At 37.9% G+C, this 20,271-nt stretch overlaps 1 protein-coding gene across 1 annotated transcript in view; it reads left to right on the top strand.

Annotated features, from left to right (window-relative positions):
• Positions 1 to 20,271, top strand: part of LOC113239905 (homeobox protein Nkx-2.1-like) — a 53,953-nt gene that overhangs the window by 18,170 nt on the left and 15,512 nt on the right. Inside the window, exon 3 of the mRNA XM_026477067.1 lies at positions 12,349 to 12,515. Within this exon, the coding sequence (XP_026332852.1) occupies positions 12,349 to 12,515 (167 nt within the window). The remainder of the gene's footprint in view (positions 1 to 12,348; positions 12,516 to 20,271) is intronic.

Raw genomic sequence — 20,271 nt, 5'->3', positions numbered from 1 at the left:
ATTAAGTAGAGACTTATAAAGTTTCACATACTGTTTTTTACGAGACGTGGTTCTTCAGCGGAGACCACGGCAAACGTAGTGTAGGACGCCCTCTGGCCAGATTTTTTTCATATAATACCAAGTGAAGTGAGTATCCATTACAGTTGCAGTGCCACTCAGGACTGTAAATCGCAAAGATCTTAGGGGCACTGCCACTGTGCCCGTCACCGTGAGACATCAGTCGACAAGTCCCATGTGCCTGTAATTTCACCAGCACCCTTACCCTTCTAAACCGGAATGCAGTAATGCTCACATTATTGCTTGGTGGCAGAAATAGGTAAGGTGGCTCCCTGGACGAACTCTTTGAGAAGGAGCTCTACTAATCTATGAATTGACGACATGCGAAAAGTTGGCAGCAGATGGGTACCACAAGCCGAGAGCGGGTGAAAAGTCGCACATTGGTAGAGGTATGTCCAGCAGTGGACTGCGATGTGGCTTTATTTACCAAGGGTAGGAATTGTAATTTTCTCGTAAATGCATAACAATGCGTGCATTTTTCCATTGTTGTCGCTTATTCAAATATAAATTTCCAGAAGCGCCAACAATATTAACGTTCCATAATTTATTACATTTATTTATTATTATTGATGATACAAAAACATTTAGTACGCGTGTTTATTTATTTTAAATCGTAATATCCATTCCGTTTTTATTATCTTGGTCATTCATTCTTTCTCTTTTGGTTTTGCTCTCGTCCATTTTTACTTCAACTCTTCGCTGAGCAAGGTAGGGGCGGTCAATAAAATATTAATCTTTCATCCAACTGTAAAATACAAAAATACCAAAATTTTTAGCAACCAAATTGCACTTCAAATTAAACTCTACTTCTCATTCGTAAGACAGAGTCCTCTGGAAGAATGAGTAAGAAACTCTGGAGGTTGACCTTTTAAATAATATACATTTGAATACTTTTAACATTTACAATATTTATTTCAAACTTAGATTGAGACTACCAGCAAGAGCTAAACTGGTCAGTAACACGGATTCTTGTCATCTAAGTATGCAGAAGCTGTATAAATAACCTTTAGTATAAAGGTTTTGTTTCATTATACTTTTAAATCTCGTATAAATGACAAATTTTGAATATCAACCGGAATCTTATTATAGAAGCTTATATAATACTTCTCCTTTTAAATTAATTTGTGACTTTGTTAAGACAACTGTCAAGAACTGCTAGTTTATTTGTATTCCTCCTTTTAATGTTATGACTGTCACTATTTTTAATAAAAAAAATTACTATTCTTCTTAACATAAATAACATTTTCGTAAATGTAAAAAGCTCTCTTTCTGCTGCTCAGAGAAGCCTCTTGATAAGTTTTAGGGGTGGGGGTATATATTTTAACGCTTGTAGGGAGGCTTATATAATAACTTATGACTCTACAAACGCATGCATACTTCATTATCTACGTATTCACTCTGAATCACTCAACTGGTCCACCATCATTACCGTCCCTTGTTGAATACTAAACTACCTAATAATGTCGGCCATTCTCGCCACTAATTACGCAAGTTTCGGACACCCGTCATCGGCATTCGCCCGTTTGTCCCCACAAGCCCCATTTACCCCCGAGCAGGGCAGGATTAGTGAGCTGACCCAAATGACACATTTTTAGGGTGTAGTCCGTGGTATTCAAAAAGGCAAAAAGTGGAAGAGTAGAGAGGTAGAAAGTGGTTCATTGTTATTAGCAGCCCCATATCTTTCTACATAAGTTTTGTTTATAGTGACCCACCCTATCAACTTCTTGGTTATGCGAGAAGAGCACTATAACCTGTGCGAGCAAGACCGTCTAAGTCAGGTCCTAGCCCCAGATCAGGACGTTTGCACGGATTTCATCCGGTTCTCTATAAGGCTAGTGCTTTAGGTGAGCCACCCCGGGTGCACGTACAGCACCCTCCCTATTTTCCAGACAGGTACGAAAGCTTTAGGCACGTTCACTTCCCGTTGCGCATTGCACAACTAGCGGTTGCCACCACTAAGCCGTCGACTCTGAGTCCACTACCAAATCTCCCCATTGGTAGCGGAGCTGTAAGGCACGCTCACTTCCCGATGCCGAAAAACGTCGTCTCTCCTGTTCCCAAATTTCTACGCGGCTAAAGGGACCGGACGATGTCTAGCTAATCGTCTACCAGCTTTAGCTAGCTCCTTGTTATTAGTAGTAGAGGTCCTTGTGAGAGTTTGATTCAGATATACTACTGCTACTGTACCAAATGGCTCCAGAAATGGAGGATGATGGCCATCCGTCAAAATCAGTGCAAATCACATTTACGCTGCGAAAGGGAAATTGTCATTGAATAATACAACATAGTCTCATGAGGACTGCGTGAGATATCTGGGCTTACAGATCGACGCCTAACGTGGAACCAACACACCAAAACTAACAGACAAGAACTCAATCTAAAACAGAAATCTCACTTCGTTATTAAGGCGAAACAACATGTTCTCAGTAGATAACAAACTTACTCATTTATAAAACAATTCTGAAACCTTTCCGGATATACGGCATCCAACTTCGAGGTAGCGCAAGCAATTCCAATATCTTGCTCATACAGCGGATGCAGAATGTTATCTTGCGATCACTTTCCAACGCACCATGGCTCTTCGCCAACAATAAGATACACAGTTACCTGGATATGAACACAGTTAAGGATGAAATCCACCACGTTACTGTCAAATACCAAAAAAGGCTAGAAAAACACCTTAACAAACTGGCAGTCAAGCTGACAACGCGAGGTTATAAAAAGCGGCTTAAGAGGAAAGACATATGTCCCTCTAAAGACACCGTTAAAAGAGTAGATGTCCTCACTGAAGGACTCGCTCGACATGTGAAACTTACTATCCCACGCAATTGCATAAAGTTTGAAACTCCTTGTAAAATAAAAGAGAAGTGTGGCTACAAAGAAAGGGTCTTGAGCATTCAAAAGCCTACAGTCAAACACTGTAGAGAAACCCTGCCCTTGGACAGGAATGGCATCAGAATGCTCACTAGAGTCTTAACAGGACATTGTGACTTCAACAAGCACATGTTAAATATTGGGCAGGAGGCGGATGTAACTCCTGTTCATCTTCTCACCCAACGAAGCTCCATCGAAGGCACTTGCCACAGCCAGAGGACATAAAATCTGTCGAAGCCAGGAAAGTCCTTCTGTTCTTCAATGCTGTTGGCCTTGGCTCTGAACTGTAATTAGTGGTGATCACAATAGATCAGTTGATGGTCGCAGTGACGAGGGACTGCATATGCCCCGAATGAAGCCACCCAACAATAATATTAATAATCCCACGCATTACTTAGATAAGTAGGTACTGGCACCATGCATTTTTCTGTCAGCAACCAGTAATTTGAGCGTTACTGCTCGGTTTTGAAGGGTTGGGTGCTGATGATACTTTACGCATATGGGACTTGTTAACTTGATGTGACAAGGTCTTCAGATCTTTGTGGTTTAGAGCTCTGGGCGGTAGTGTAACTGTTATAGGTAGGTGTGATGCTTACGACAAGGCGCGCGACTTGTTTGTCTTGTCACTTGATAATCGTAAAAAAAACATTCTATTCCTTATTCCTTGCTCTGTGAGTAGAAATAGAAAGGTTTGTGCACAGGCAGAAAACCCGTCAAACAATAACGTTCGGTTTTGAAGGGTTAATTACAGAAACATGGGACTTGTCAACTTGGGTGACGGGCACAGTGGCAGGGCCCCTCAGATCGTTTAGATTTAAAGCTCTTTGATACCATAAAAAAACACAGCTGTCAAATTTTAATTGTTTATTTTCTTCAGGCTTTTGTCCTTTCAATCTGGTATTGTATCAAACAGCAAATATAACGACGTGATGATAAGTGTAGTAAGCCCGCTTCTCGGTTTCATAAGTTAATGGTTTCATGTACCGTTTTATTCCATATTCTATGCTTAGCTATATAGTAGTAACGGTGTTCATAATGTTAGGCAATAAACTAAACGTTTAAATTGAATGCAATAGATTAGCTAATTATTATATTCTATTGTAATTAATGTAAATTATACGTAATATTGATATGTATTTGAATGTAATTTTATTTCTGTATAATGCATGATAAATATATTCTCGGGAATTTAGTGTAGTTTAGCGTGTAGGTCATATTACTTGATAAGTACAACCTGCTCTAGCAATAATAAGCTGTCGTCCTTGAATACAAAAAATTGTCGAATATGTGATCAAGTTACTATCTTATTTTCTTCCATTCCCTAAGGTTAGATATTTAATTTCATAAAGTGTGAAATGAATAAAAGTGACAACAAAAATGTTATGAACACATTTCTAAGTTTCTTCGTTTTACTCGTGCGTAGGGGCTCCATTAAATCGAACTTGGGCCGCGTAGCTGCTACCGCTTACCCCTGTCTACGAGCCCCCATCCCCGTTGCCCCCGGCCTGGCCAATTTCACGGCAATCGCGTGGTCATCAAACGCATGCGGATTAGCCGCTGCTGACTTGTGGATTTCGTCATTTACGAGTTGGGGCGTTTACGGCAGATTTTTATGAAAAGATTTTTGTATTATATGTGTATTTGTAATTATGAGTGTTTTTTAGAACGTAAGAATAAGAAGGTAATGGACGTCGTTTTACATACACAGCTTGTTTTAAACAAAATTGTTCATAGATTCCTTATCCACTAACATGCATGAAACTAAAAAAAGAAAATTTAGAAAAAATGTTGAAAGAATATTACTTTACAATTTTTTGTTATAGAGTATGTAATTATTTTCTTTAATAGTTTTTTTATAATAGTTACTACAGCCATTGTCAGTTTGTAATCTTTTGCTCGTTTGGGTTCTGCAGTCGAACTGTAATACAGTTTTGTATGGTTGAGTATAGCTAAGAAAATTGTACCACTTTTAAAATTTTAAAATATATAAATAATAAAATATCTGATTATTTCGTAATTTGTAACAGATAACGTTATAATAGTTGTTTGTTTTCGACATTTTTTTATCTTTTATTTTTATTATTTACTTTTTTAGTGTCAATATAGGTTCGATTCAAAATCACTAGATGGCGCCAGTTGGATCCTGAAACGCGCTATGGAAGTGTTCTCAAAATCAAATTCAAACTCAAAAACTCTATAGTAGTAGTACTCTTGTACATAGCGCCATATCGTTGTACAAACTTAAATTTTTTTTTAAACACAAACTGCTGCAGACTTTCTGCCGTAGAAAGCATTCTACAGCAGAAGTGTGTAATTCAACTCAATAGAGTTGGGAATAATGGTGCCTCAGAAAAACACTTAAATCGAGGCCAATTTCGGTACGTCCAAAGACAATAAAAAAACCATTGAAACCTAACCAAAGTTAGCAATGAATAGTGGATATCATAATAATGTGCGAAAAACCACCAATTCCACACATTTTCGGTGCAAAATTAAAAAAATCCGATTATTTTAATATCATGATTTTTCATTGAGTGATTATTATCCACTTCTCACAAGGCAATGATTCTTTATGATACTGATGAGTGATGACAGAACTCAGGAAGGCATCACGAAAGGCGAAATGGTATAGTGGTTGTGTAGGTTTAGAAGTGAGTGAGGTAGACGCGAAGAGGGGGCCTGTAAATCATTGCACGATATTTAATAAACATATTTTTTTTATAAGCCCGCTATGTTGCCTACTGCTGGACAAAGGCCTCACCCGCTCTTTTCCCATTGCTCTCGATCTTGGGTAACATCTGGCCAGTCCTTTAAAAAGGAGTCCAAGTCATCCCACTCTGTTGTTTAATTGTACGTTGTTGTATTATAATATACTCTATTGTTGTAAAATAAGCTCATAGTCCTCTCTCGCACCTATTTATTACGAAACACTGAAAAGAAAATTAAATTTAAACATCTCTAATAACAATCAAATAAACTGATTTTTCCGTAGACTTCCGTAGATCGTAGACAAAACATTTTTAATGCATTCAGCGTTAAAAAAGTTTAGCGCGACTTGTATTTTTTTTGTCGAGTGAAGTTTAGTCAATCGTGTTTCGGGTCCCATATTTCACTACCGGTTTTTTCGTTTTTTTTAATTTTTTTTTATGTTACCAAGAGCACGACTTGTTCTTCTCATACGAACAAGCCGTGCGTCTGGTGGTAAGCGACACGCCTGTCCTTAGCAGTTGCAAAGCTGCTCGGGTTTAAATTGTAAAGATTTAAAGCTGTCAGGGTGAGCTCTGAGACTTAAGTTGACAAGTCCTATGTGCTTGGAATTTCACCAGCACTCTTTGCGGCATAAATAGGTAAGGTGGCAGTACTTCCCTGAACGAGTTCTTTTACAAGGACCTCAACTGCAGTTTTCATTATTAATTAAAAAAAAATAAGTTGAATTCGTATTTTTAATATCGAAAAACCTTATTTACCGTGTGGTCGAAGAACGTCAGAACGTCTATTTTGGGTTTCACTACTTTCACTTCAATGTTGTGTTCTGGATTGAACAGTCGGAATACCGGTGACATGTTTTTTTTGTGTGTATGTTACGCGATAAGTCCGGTATTTGTGAACCGATTTTCACTATTCTCTGTTTGTTGGAAAGAGGATATCTCCATAGTGGTCCCATTTAATTTTGAAGAAAATCCCCTCACCTCTAAGTGTGGCTGTTCACGCATGAAGATTCATTTTTATAAATAGCGCCTAAATTATATTATAAGGAGCTATTATTTTAATGGTTGATTTTGCTATTCTCCAATTTAAGGCGTTTTTCTTTCAATACATGTACTTTAAGCAGTGAGAACCGATTTTTATTATCTCCTGTGTTAAGTCCCGTACATGATCCTAGACCGAAGCCGGGATGAATCCGGGTTTGCGCACTTTCCGGTAACCGATCTCAATAAAACTTGCTAATTATATGTAATTCCGCGAACTTTTCAGGTCGGTTTTTTTAGTACTCTGTACTGAGATTATGTTGGTGTGTAGATATTTAAACTAGCGATAACTCACGTAGGTATTTAAGTTGAATTATTTCTCTACCAGTTTTGAACCAGTCCGTGATGCTTAATTATGAGATTCCGCAGCGGTGCCTCGTCGGAAACTGCGTGCCAAACGTTTATAGGATATAGCTACCTATAAGGACTATTCTACAATAGCCCGGTCGCTCAGTACGGGTGCGGGTGTAGACGGCGGCGGCGAGCAGTAGTTCTGTTTACTTTATTCTTATTTAGTAGGATTGCACACTAACCACTGACATAGTACCAAACACTGTTTTCTAGCCGGGGGGTAACCGACTGTTCACTATCACGATTAAGCGTGAAATACACTGAAAGCGGGTGCACGTCGGGCGCGTGCCGGGTCGAGAGCGCGGCGGGTGTAATTCCGTGTATTTATATGCACACGCACCCAACCCGCATCCGCTTTCACTGTGTTTTACGCTTTAAAGATCAACGACCATTCTAGTTAGCTTGACGTACTCTCTGCGGAATTAAATGCTTTTCCCTCGCGTAGATATTTCTTGAAAAATGCTGTCAATTTCCCAAATAGTTTATGCAGGACAGCTGTCTTATTATTCGTTTGGTCTCCACAATAGGAGGGTCACCCGCCCCGCGGCCAGCAGTTTGATTACGGTTATTTGTTGTCAAAATATACGGTCAAACCCCGACGCGGGGATGATAGGACGCGTTAACTGTGAAATTAGATGTTTTCCATATTGTTGGTTGGAATAAGATGAGTCAAAGCAAGGTACAGGATAGGCACTGGTAATGAAAAAATCTCGATTTCTGAATATTTTCAATTTTAAATTGTTAAATTCTAGGAAATAAAACTGTTTTTTCGAATTTAAATTACGTATATTTATTTTTATAAACAAACGTTTCGGGCCCTTTACAGGTGCCATGGTCACTGCTGACTGACTGACATTGGTTTGTTTGAAAAAAGAACAAGTTTTCGCCAATTAGGTCCAAACAAAATTTCATTTTCACGCGAAAACCTAACTCGAGGCAACTACACAATTAATTTTTGATAACAAATTGCAAACATTGTACAGTGGGTATAGTTGTCCTTAATAATTTATCTCATTGAACCACTTTACCTTGGCACCTTCTAAAAATCAATACCGTTACTATACAATTGCACAATATAGCTAGGTATTGTAATGGCGGTTAACAGTTTGTAAATGCGTTAACGTGTTATTAAACCGTTTAATCTCTATTTAAACCTATACAAAACCATTCAAAACTTTTCAATTAAAAGCGAGATCGACTATCGATAAACAAAATGTCCGCCACACCATTTGACGTCTCAAAGAGCACGTTCATTTTTCGAATCTGGAACACCATAGAGGATTTTTTTGCGTCGATGGTAAGGCACAGATATGTTGGATAATAGAGCCAAAACAGAGAGTAGAAATGGCACAATGGCTACAGAATGGGGAGAAATATTTTATTGAAAGCCCCTTCGAGTGTGGAGTGCAGTGTAAATAGAGAGTTGGTAGAATCGTCGTAATGTGCTGAATATTGCTGTACGTTGCGGATGTGGACCGTATGACGTTGCTCGATTTGAAATACACGTGGAGCACTAGCGTTCATTTATTTCTTGTGTTTATACACGAAGAATTAAATGCACGCTTTAACGATAAAAATCCGTGGAAAACTGCTGCTTTGACAGCATATAGTTACGAAATATATAATTATAGCTATAGAATCTCTGAGGCAATAATATATATATCATAAAACGAGATGAGATATCATAAAAAACCATAATCCAGTTGTGGAATAATGGAATTTTTTAATGATATTTCAGCTATGCATCGTTAGGGGAAGTTCTGATAGTCGAACACGTTGACCAATTTTAAGTGTCTTTAAAAGATAATTTTGTGCTCTATTTTTTACTACTTAAAACGGTTATTTGACCATTTGTCACTTACCACGTTTCAGTTAGTGGACGGCAGAGAGGTTCCGGGCTTGATTAATATGCTATAAATGTTTATATGCCTTACATTTTTTTTATAATATCAAGTGACGGCACGAACAAGGCGTGCGCCTGATGGTAAACTGAACGCCTGTCCATAATAGTTGCAGTGTCACTCAGAGCTTTAAATCGCAAAGACCTGAGGGACACTGCCACTGCGCCTGTCACACTGAGACATAAGTTGACAAGTCCTATGTGCCTGTAATTTCATACTCTTCTAAACCTGAGCGCTGTAATGCTCATATTACTGCTTGGCGGCAGAAATAGGTAAGGCGGCAGTACTTCCCTGGACGAACTCTTTCACAAGGAGCTCTACTGCTATACTACTGCTGCATTCATTTTTCTCGTAAGTTTGGGTGTAATTTGTGGTTGTCTATGCGTGTGTCGCGATATAGGGTATACCTTGTGCGCGTGCCTAATAAAAAAAATAAAAATTAGTTGTTAGAACTCTTGCCTTCAGTGTAAATGGAACGATTTGGTTTCCGTACACGGCCCTTTACCTTAGTTTTTCGATTAATAGTTTAGAATCTTAGAATAACAACGCATAGAAACCTAGTCCGCACACGCTAAGTGAGGCAAATTGAAGCGCGCCAAAAGGGCCTACACGAGCGGGCGGGCCTTCAGCGCTCAAGGTCAACTTGCACCGCGAACAGATCAAGAATTTTAGCTAAAAATGACGAAATGTGCGGTAAATGAGTGTAAAAATACGTCAGACAAACATAAAATAGATACTAACATCACATTCCACAAGGAAGTAACGCGTTTCAACTTGTATTTTTATATAAATATTCACTAAAACCGAAAATTAACGTACTACTAAAACTAGCCTACATGAATTTGATTTTTGCCTCACTTGTGACAGTTCGTTTGATATGAAACTATCAATGCGTTATTATTCTAAGTTTAGAATAATATCATTGCTCGCTTGAACGTTGAAACAAAAAGTTGTTACTTAATCCTGCATGTCGGATTATTCGAATATGAAATCTCCAACACGCATCGTGCCAACGAGGTATATGTGGTAGGAAGCAATGGCTTAAAATACAGTTAATAAATACAATATTGATTTTATTGAATATCACTATCTTTTACTACCATGATGTTAAATTATTTAATTTATTATTATTTATTACCGGAGGAGAAGCGAGAAAAACTGTTTTGCTAGAGTAAATGGTTTTGATATTTACTATTAAACAGCGGTGTGACAAAAAAATTTCAGGTACACCTAAAGAATGTGCTGGTTTGTAACACGATAGGATGTACTTTAACTCCATCGTATAAAATCCTAAAAACAGAGTAAAATAAGAGTCCAAAACGAATTATATAAGAATAAAATATCTAACTTTGTACATAATTTTTACATGGAGATATATCTCTTTATGTACCACAGAGAACCTGCAAAATTCTGGTTACCAACTGAAGCCCTATAGTTATTAAATTAACATTTATCCCAAAATTTGCAATAAAAATGGAAGTAAATTAATTTGCAACTCCGCGAATCCAGGGAAGGTTAAATCATGCAAAATAGCTGCGCTTGTGTTGAGTATTTTTTTCATGCAGTTAATTAACACCTGAGTAACGCCTGAATCTATTAATTACAAATTTGCAAATTGGCCAGCGGATTAACGACGCACCGCGCCGCCTGCTGCCCCGTCAGTCGCCATCGGGCGCTTGTTGATCTGTTCTCATTTTGTTCATATTAATTTACAGCGCGCGGATTGCGCGACGCGAGTGGCGACCCCCCTCCATACCTCACCTCCTAAAACCTAGGCTTTTTTTACGCGCCTCATGGTAAGCGACACGTCTGTCCACCCTCGCGTTGGCATATCTCGCCTTAATGGCTTTCCTATTAGATCGAAGGTATTTTTCTTTATGTACAACCTTTGTATTAATAATTATTGCAGTAAAGTTGAACCAATTGGGTTTAGAAATGCCGCAACAGATTGCGGTATTGTTTAGGTTATTATACGATTGTTGAACCTAGACTCGGTGATTGAACCCGGTCAATTGCTTGAACGTTCATGCTGTAGTCGTTCCCCTTTTAGCTAACTGCCTGAAATTACCGTTGAATTGCTAAAATTGCTAAAGTCTATTTGTAGTTAATAGCTACGTGAACAGATCATACAATCGTTTATTTCATATTAGCAATGTCATAATATTGCAGTTTAAATTATGATGTTAAGAGACAATATGATATTTTCTAATATAAACAATATATCGATGGTTTTTTCGAATAATGGTCTATCTCAATTGCTTCCATGACCGCACGGTTACCTTAGAATAGACTATCATCTATTTCTTTTAAATATGATACAATAAAAGCAGATGTAAGTTAAAAATATTAAAAACATGATATAAAATGTGATAAAATTGAATAATTATAAGTTGTCAAGTAGATAATCTAATAACATTTATCAATTAGTAGCGATGGCAGTTTCTTTTTGAATAATGCCAATGGTAACGAATTCATGTTGCTAACAAACTGTTTTGGCACTACCTGTTAGCAATAGGTTGAAGTAGGTACCGTGATCGCATAGGCCTTGCTCTGACATCCGATAACTTTAACCATGCTGGACTGCCACGCTTAGGTTTCGGGTCAGGAGAAATATTTGGATGGCCTACATTTATTTCTTTCGTGAGTTTGGGCCTATAGACTTTTGTAGTGAAATGTTTTGCATCGAGGGTTCTTAAAATTTTCATGTAAGTTACAAAGCTCCTAGTTTAAGGCTTTACACAGACATTCTTTTACTCGTGATAGAGCAATCGTTTGCGATTGAGCGCGCGTGTAATGATGTTGGTAGTGGAAGAGGGAAAGACCGCGTGATTGCGCTGAACAGACGCACGCGTAATCGTGAGTTCCAAAGTTGCCTTTTACACGCACGTTCTTCCGTTGTAATAAAAACGAACACCAGCAACCGCGCGCGAAAGAACCTTCTCAAACTTTAAACAAGCAATCAAGCTTTCCAGCGCGCAATTCCGATAGAGTGAGTGTGTAAAGGGGGCTATTGGCTCAATCTTAGCACACGCTCAAAATAAGGATAATCACGATGATGGTCTCCAACCTTCGTAGAGAAGTGGCACGCTGAAAATGCCGCAATGTACATCAACTCTCTTATTCTTTTTACTCTCTTCTGTATCTCTGTTTTACTCTTTCTCTTTATTGTAATTATTAATACAACTATCGAACGCAAAGAAAAATTCCTTAAAACTGACAGGACACGAACCTGCGACTGTGCACTAATCTATGGCAACCGTTCTACCAACTGAGCTACAGGTGAAGTCGGCTTTTCTTTGCGTTTGTTACAGATCTTTGTCTTTATTTATGTCCAAGCCTCGGATATTGTAATGTTAATTTGTCTCCGTAATGTAAGCTAAACCCTAAAAGTATGCGTACCTGAGCGGCTGCTTTAGTTTCCAGGCTGATGACGTCATCGTCGGGCGGCATGGGGCACGTGAACAATATGGGCGGGCTGGCAGCCTGCGCGGGCGCAGATAGCAAGCCTATGCAGTTCCCGCTTGCGCAAAGACGGAAACGGAGAGTTCTATTTACGCAGGCCCAGGTAAGCGAGATAGTTTATGTACATGTTATAAGAAACTACGTAAATTTTTCAGCAACAGTGTGGTGCATTATTTGAACATACTACCAGAAGATGTTGTTTCTACTGTCTCTGTTAATGCCATCTAAAACAAAACTGGCCATGAAAGAGTGTTACCAGCGAGAGCTACTCGTTTATAATCAAATAAGTAAATAAACAATTGGGCCATTCAAATTGACGTTATTCGTATGCCTTAAAAGGCTGAATGAATTTATGAAAAATTCCAGTGTAGAAGTAACGTTTTATTTGCCAGAGTACCAGGTCCAACCAAAACGCTTTAATATCAAAAACAGCATTTTGAGCGGCGTAAAGGATTCTTCAGCTTAATGCAATTTTTGTGTAGGAAATGAAATTATTTTTCCGGATTTAAATCGCGTATATTTGTTTTTTCAAACAAACCGACGTTTCTGGCCCTTTACAGGTCCCATGGTCACGGTTGCTGAGGTGGTACAGTCTTCAACCAGTTATGTCTAATATTAATGCAAACCACCCTATTTTTCACTATAGTTACAATAGTTATTAATTAAATACCTGATTTTTAATTTTACAAAGAAATCCGGAAAAATAGTTTCATTTCCTATGTGTAACAATCGCGAAAACCTAAGAACTCGCAATTTTTGTGGTTAATAACATAAAAAAATTAACTTAACTTACGTTATGCATTAGATATTAAAGATATCTATGTAGCCATTATAATTACATACTTAAAAATAACTTACTTCTATTGAAAAACGAATAAATCTTTTTGTTAAACGAAAAGATTCTTTTGTTATACTCGTAAATAAATATTAGACAACATCACATATGTACGTTGCTCTGATAAAAAAAAAAGTTTAATAACACTTGTTTTATGGAAATCGGAAACACCGATGGTACCACAAACCCAGACCCGAGGCAATATAGAAAAGTTAGTATTCCACATTAACCCGGCCGGGGAACGAACCCGGAACCTACATAAAAAAAAAAATATCTCAAATATTGGCAAACATCTTAGACGGTTATGTATATTTCTTTATAAACAGACATATTATGTGAAAGTAAACAATATATGCTTCTCTTTCGATGAGGCAAGTAAAGACGAATCTGCAAGGATGGAATCTTATTAAAAGCCGTTAAGTAGTTGCCTGCACATTTCTGACTTCTCTCAGCGCATACCTACTTTCATGTTTCATAATATAATAGTAAATAAGAGGTAAGTCGCCCTCCCTCGTATTTGCCGTACCTCGTTGTCGAACGGGGCGCAGGATGGCAACGGGCGGGAGTGTATTTGCCGATCATTTTACAAGTAAATATAGGGAGACGGCAGTATTTGTGATAATTTGCAAAGTTTATTATGGTCAGGTGGAGTTAGGGCGCGTTCTCGTCACGGTCTCATCTCTACGTACATTTTGCTTTCTACGTCCAGTAAGAGAGACGTCGATGGCATCTCTTTTGTTGCCATACAATTTTTAGATAATTTTTCAGAACCCGAAATACATTTCACAAAAGCAGTGTATTAAATTTAAAATATATTTAAATAACAACATGAACCCAGAAAGCCAGATGAATGCATGAATTTGGAGATAATGTGTATGTATAGGGAAAAATACTGCCCGTGTTAACCACCAGGGGTTTTATGAGCTGATGACTCTTTGGTTCTTATTATGTCGTAACGTTTCATTGATCGTTGGACGACTGTCGCGTCTAGCCTTTTCCTATATCACGACTATCTGTCGTGACTGTGTCGTGGACGTTTATTTTATCGTTGAAACACTAGATCGTGACGACAATTTCTGGGTTCACCGCAGTCGCCTTGTCATTTGCACGACTGTATCGTTTGACGCTGCGATTATCTGTCGTCATATTTTTATCGTTATTTTTTTTATAATATCAAGTGACGGGACGAACAAGTCGTGCGCCTGATGGTAAGCTACACGCCTGTCCATAACAGTTGCAGTGCCACTCAGAGCTTTACTTTGAGACATAAGTTGACAAGTTCCATGTGTCTATAATTCCACCAGCACCCTTACCGTTCAAAACCGGAACAAAGTAATGTTAACAATACTGCTTTTTATTTATCGTTAGGCTGCCACGGGTTTTACTTTTACACTAAAGATTATTATTATTTATTATCAAGTGAAAAGCCGGTAATTTTAGCGAGACGCCATATTGATGAGTGTGTGTGGTCATCGTGTCAGGGTGAATAAGCAACTCGAGGGCGCACCCGTATTTTATTGCAAAGTTGTCTGGTACTGCCACGGCAACACTGCCGGTTACCGTGTTAATTTATTAAATCAACAACGCGGAAATTGTCTGTTGATTAAAGTTATTGATTTATCCGCTCACGCGATGCGATCCTCCTACCGCAAAATGGCGGCTACTTGGTTTCGCAAATTAAAAAAGCATTCAGTTTAAATACAAGTTAAATAAAAATTATTATTCTGCATTGCTAAATAAATACCCTCCGTACTACCGACAAAAACATCTCAAATAAAATGCAGTAATACACCGCAAATCCTGCACTTAAAAAGCACTAATTAAATTTTTGGTGTACTTGATAAATATGATAATATTCCGTTTGAGTGGTTCTTACGTTTACCATGAAATTACTCCTTAAAGTATAGTTTATAAAGATTTATATTCAGGGTAAACTTAAAAAACGCTACTTACGGTATGTTTTCAATAAATAAACACCGAAATCACCAGCCCAAACAATAACACACGCGATTGTCGTGACGTATTTTTGAAGTTGTTTATTTTTTTTAAATGACAGACCCAGGCATTAAAAACTTTATGGTTTGCTAGTGTAGTTACCGAAATAGCAATTAATATTAATTCTTTTACCTGTTATAACTTCGATATCCGATAAATCGGTATAAAATCATCACCGGCACCTCTAGGTGTGGTATGCGTCTATGGCTGCATGTATCGCGTGAGCGGAATAATCTTATTATATGTACGTATTTATTCGGCGTTCAGTGGGACGACCCAATTTCTGCCGCCAAGCAGTAATGCTGACATTACTGCTTGGCGGCAGAAATAGGAAGGTGGCAGTACTACCCTGGACGAACTCTTTCACAGGGAGTTTTCTTTCTACTAAAAATAATTAAATTGTGAAGTAGATCAAACATAGAAAAATTTCGTCGACCCGGTGGTACTTGAACCCACGACCATGCTACACCGTCGCATTGCTGATCTGAGCCACAGGACCGAGTCGTCGAAAATCCTATCTTTTTGTTATAGACTTTAGGCATTCGTGGCCGCTAGTGACATCTAGTGAGAGATTTTTGAATCATCTTATGGTTAACGAAATTTTCCTTTGTTTGATCTTTGTATTCATAATTATAACGAAACTTATTATATACGGTTTTTGATTACGCAGATATTAAAACTGCGTTCCAGTTTGGAAGGGGACAGTTTGTAACAAATTAGCACATTCTTTAGACCGTTATTTATCAGTCAAACACCTGAACCATTTGAACAGTTTTCCCGCTTCTTCTCCGATAACACAACAGTACATAACGTTCATAACAGTATCTACCATAACGTTGTGACGTCGGTCTGTGCCGGTTTAGTGCCGTCGCTGGCCTTGACTGGTGGAGAGGCTCTCATAAAATCAATATCATTCAGTTCTAAAGGGTCGATGAGACACGAATGACCCTTCCACTTATTCTCAATGGTTCACAACCTTTGAGTTTTCGTGTTCCTTGTCGCGTCTCGTTCCGCACCTTTGTGGTAACAACTTAAGTTCTGTAATATATTGAGTTCAAGGGGTTTTGCTATTGGAAATTTTTTCAGCTATAATTTTGATCAAATTGTTTCCGTAGTGCGGGGCTATGAGTGCATGCGTTAATAAAATTATATACCGAAGGCTTTTTATAATAGCGGACTATGTTAAAAATACTTAATTCATCAGGAAGAAGGTTTAAAAACGACTGGGGCGTATTTGACATACTAAGCCGGTCGTACAACCGCCTGAGGCGAGGTTTAGGCCATAGTCAGTCAGTCACGCTGGCGCAATACGGGTTGGAGACTTCAAACGTCTTTCGATGCTTGTGAACCTTCTTCGACGTGCGGATTTAATCACGATATTTACCGAAAAGCTTGTGGTAAATTTCAAATTATATTTCGCTCATAAATTCCGAGAAATTTAGAGGTGCCCGGGTTAAACGAAATATTGCTGATAAAAAAACAGTTTTACGTAGTAGAAGTAGAGGTCCACGTGAAAGAGTTCGTCCAGGGAAGGGTTGCCACCTTACCTACTTTTACTGTAACTGTAAAATCTCTATGTGGCCACATTTAATGTCAGGGAAGCTCATAAGTAATATTTATTTATTTATTTATAAAGGATATCCAACAGCATACATTGTAGAACTTAAAAACTAATTTACATGACCAATAAGTGTTGCCAATTATAGGATATCACTGAAAAAATGGCATGACGTGATACAGTGAGTTTAAAAAACATTCCAAATTAAAAATTATAATGATGATATATGATATATACACGCACACGTCCATTTTGAAATCTGGTTATCTAACTATCTTGTAACATAAAATATTGATATAAATGCACTTACGCACATACCCATGCACGCACACTTATAATCTTTATTCAATTAAATGATAAATCCAGAGGACTATCTGAGATGATGAGTGACGTCTCTTTAAACACGGTTCTGGCAGAATACCAGCATGGTGGGAAACCGCAGCATTTACCTATGCTGAGCCAACGCCTTTTCACTGCCATGACTTCTAAAACTTTTATCAGTTATATAATATGTGTAGTTATAACTACGTTTCTTTTGTTATACAAATTTGTAATAATAATAATAGTTATGGTGTTAGTTTTAGTGGATCCTATGAAATAAGTTGTCATGAAAGTGAATAAAGTTTTTATCTAGCTATCTATCTACCTATTTCGGCCACCAAGCAGTAATTAATGTCAGCGTTACCGTGTTCCGCGCTGGTGAAATTATAGGCACATGGGACTTGTCAACTTAAGTCTCAGGGTAACTCTTATCTTTGCGATTTAAAGCTCTGAGTGGCACTTCAGCTGTCACGGATACGCGTGTACCATCAGCTGTAACGACTAGTTCGTTATTTGTAGCAAATTTAAAAAATCATTTTTTTTTTAAATTTTGTAAGCTACGTTACTTATCTAAAGTCGGTTGTTGAGTATTTTCTTCACATCAAAATATTATGAAAGATTTAACTGTGTCATAGATAAAATAAGTAAACAACTAAACACCGCTTCCAAATATTGTTCCTATTACGATTGTCCCACGTTTTTGTTATAAAACTATAAATGTTAGAAATGGTTCGTTCCGATATGTTCCACAAATCCCCACTAAAAATTCCCACTGGTGGGGATCCTTAAGTTTGATTTAGTTAACCGACTTCGAAAAAAGGAGGAGGTACTCAATTCGACTGTGTGCTTTTTTGTATGTATGTTACGCAATAACTCCGGTAAAATTTTGATGATTCTTGTTTTCTTGGGAATAGGGTACCTTAGTAGTGATCCCATTTAAATGAAAATTGAACAAAATATTCCACCTCGCGCGTTTTCTTTGTCTGCGTAGCAAGTACTACGCCCCAGTGGGGATTTGTGGAATATTATTCTTTTATTATTCTTCTTTCATCTTGTAAATTATTAGTGTATGTTACCTAAAATATAATTGTGTTTATTTTTCTTATTTGACGATAGACTAAATACACACTAAATTCACACTGTAAAATCTTTTAAATTTAGATATAAACAGTATCTTTTGAATCAACAGAAATTAACTTAGCCTGTGCTGTGTTGTATAGATGCTATATTGGCATTTACTTAGTGGGTTCCTATAATTTACTCTATTAATATTACATTACCCTGCAATACCAATGAACATTTAATTTAATATTTTTACCATTTAACTGTTAAATATTTTATTACATTATATTGAGTTCGTACTTGTCACCATATATTATATGGTTCGGCGTGTCGTTGCAGCGCGTACTGGTACTTCCTAATTGGCCGGTGTCTCCGGAAGACCAGCGTTGGGGTGTTGCAAAATGCCTCGACTAATGCTGAGTAGACGTCGGTTTAGCGTTATACTTATATCTAGGCTTAAGAATGTAAAATTTGTAAATTGTAATATGGCATAATTATGACGCTAATAAACAATTTTTCATTCTTTCTTTCTTTCTTAACTCGGAAAAGCACAATCTCTTCCGTAACAAACTCAGGTGATTCACTAGATCGAAAGGTGTGGTGTAACGACGCGGCGAGTGCCCGAATGGAGAGGCAATTGTTATTGATTTCCCGAGAGTCTATAAGAGCTACACTGCCGAGCCAGTCAAGGTCCGTCGGCCCGGGTGGGATACGCCTTTTCGATATTGCCCAAGCAAGAAAAACCTTTACACGTTTAATAACAGCTGGGTGGTTCTTTTTTGCTTTAACTTGGGCGCGATTTTTCAATAAAGAACTTGGTAGGAGTTTCAAAATGGCGTTTCAAAAATTTCCCGCGAAAAATGTCAGAAAATATTTTACGCACTACTTACAACAGACTTTACATGGGAGCATAGTAATACTTTACTGCGTTCCGGTTTGTTATCTGATTTTTAAAGGTATGCGTAGAAACGGTAAACGGGTCGATGTGTCCAAACAAGTTATAGTTATTAAGCTATTTTTTTAAAGAACAATTTTTGTATTCAAGTGCTTTAGTTTGTCTATAGTAACATTTACAGTGTTACGTTAAGTCGTATTTAACTCAGCTATTTAATTGTACCGCCCGCACCCGCCCACTTCCGGGCACGCCCCCCGCCGCCCCTGCCCGCCAGCGCGCAGACGCAGGGGGCACCCGTTACCCCCTTGGGCAATGTAATTAATTCTATTCCCAGAATCCGACCGGGTTTGTTTTGCGTGGATGGATGCGTAGGTATGTGAGTGTATATGTTCTCGGGTAATTTACTCTGAATGTAATACGTAACTTGGTAGGTATATAATAAACGTTTTGTTATATGTTTCGGTTTGTTGGGAGTTTAAGAATAGTTGTCAGTGGTGGATTTGCAGTCTTGGCCGGCCTAGGCCCCAGGCCATGTAGTCAGTACCAGCCGCCGCTTTGTCAGAACTCAACATATATTGGTAGACTACATAATGAATTTAGTTTATTGCCACCTTTTATCGAAATTTAATCAGACACTTTTGAAACTATTTTTCCGGATTTAAATCGCGTATATTTGTTTTTTCAAACAAACCGACGTTTCGGGCCCTTTACAGGTCTCATGGTCACGGTTGACTGAGGTGGTACAGTCTTCAACCAGTTATGTCTAATATTGATGCAAACCACCCTATTTTTTCACTATAGTTACAATAATTATTACTTAAATACCTTATTTTTAATTTTACAAAGAAAACATTCCAATTTACGCTATATTAGGTAAGTTTTACAAATTATTTTATTGAATGAATTTTTATTAAGTTCAATTTATTATTAATTATTAATAGAAATTAGAATAAACTAGAACATATTAATTAGTACTGCAGTCTTATGTCTGTTTGGGATTTTTCATTAGAGGAAATACTGGATCCCAAACTGGTGGTACGGAGAAACCATCTTCCCTGTTGAAATTAGGATGTTTTTTAATTTCAATGGCCTCTCGCAGCATCCTGGGTAGATAACGGACTTCTTTCGCAAGGATCTGGGGTTTGTCAAACTTCATTGAATGTCTAGGTTTATCCATGACATGCTCGCAGACTGCAGACTTGTTTACGCGA

Source organism: Hyposmocoma kahamanoa, unplaced genomic scaffold (genome assembly GCF_003589595.1).
Source record: "Hyposmocoma kahamanoa isolate Upper Pololo Valley unplaced genomic scaffold, ASM358959v1 117, whole genome shotgun sequence".
In the NCBI taxonomy this organism is placed as follows: Eukaryota; Metazoa; Arthropoda; class Insecta; order Lepidoptera; family Cosmopterigidae; genus Hyposmocoma; species Hyposmocoma kahamanoa.
The sequence above is the reverse complement of the archived record's forward strand: the minus strand, read 5'-3'. Positions and strand labels throughout refer to the sequence as shown.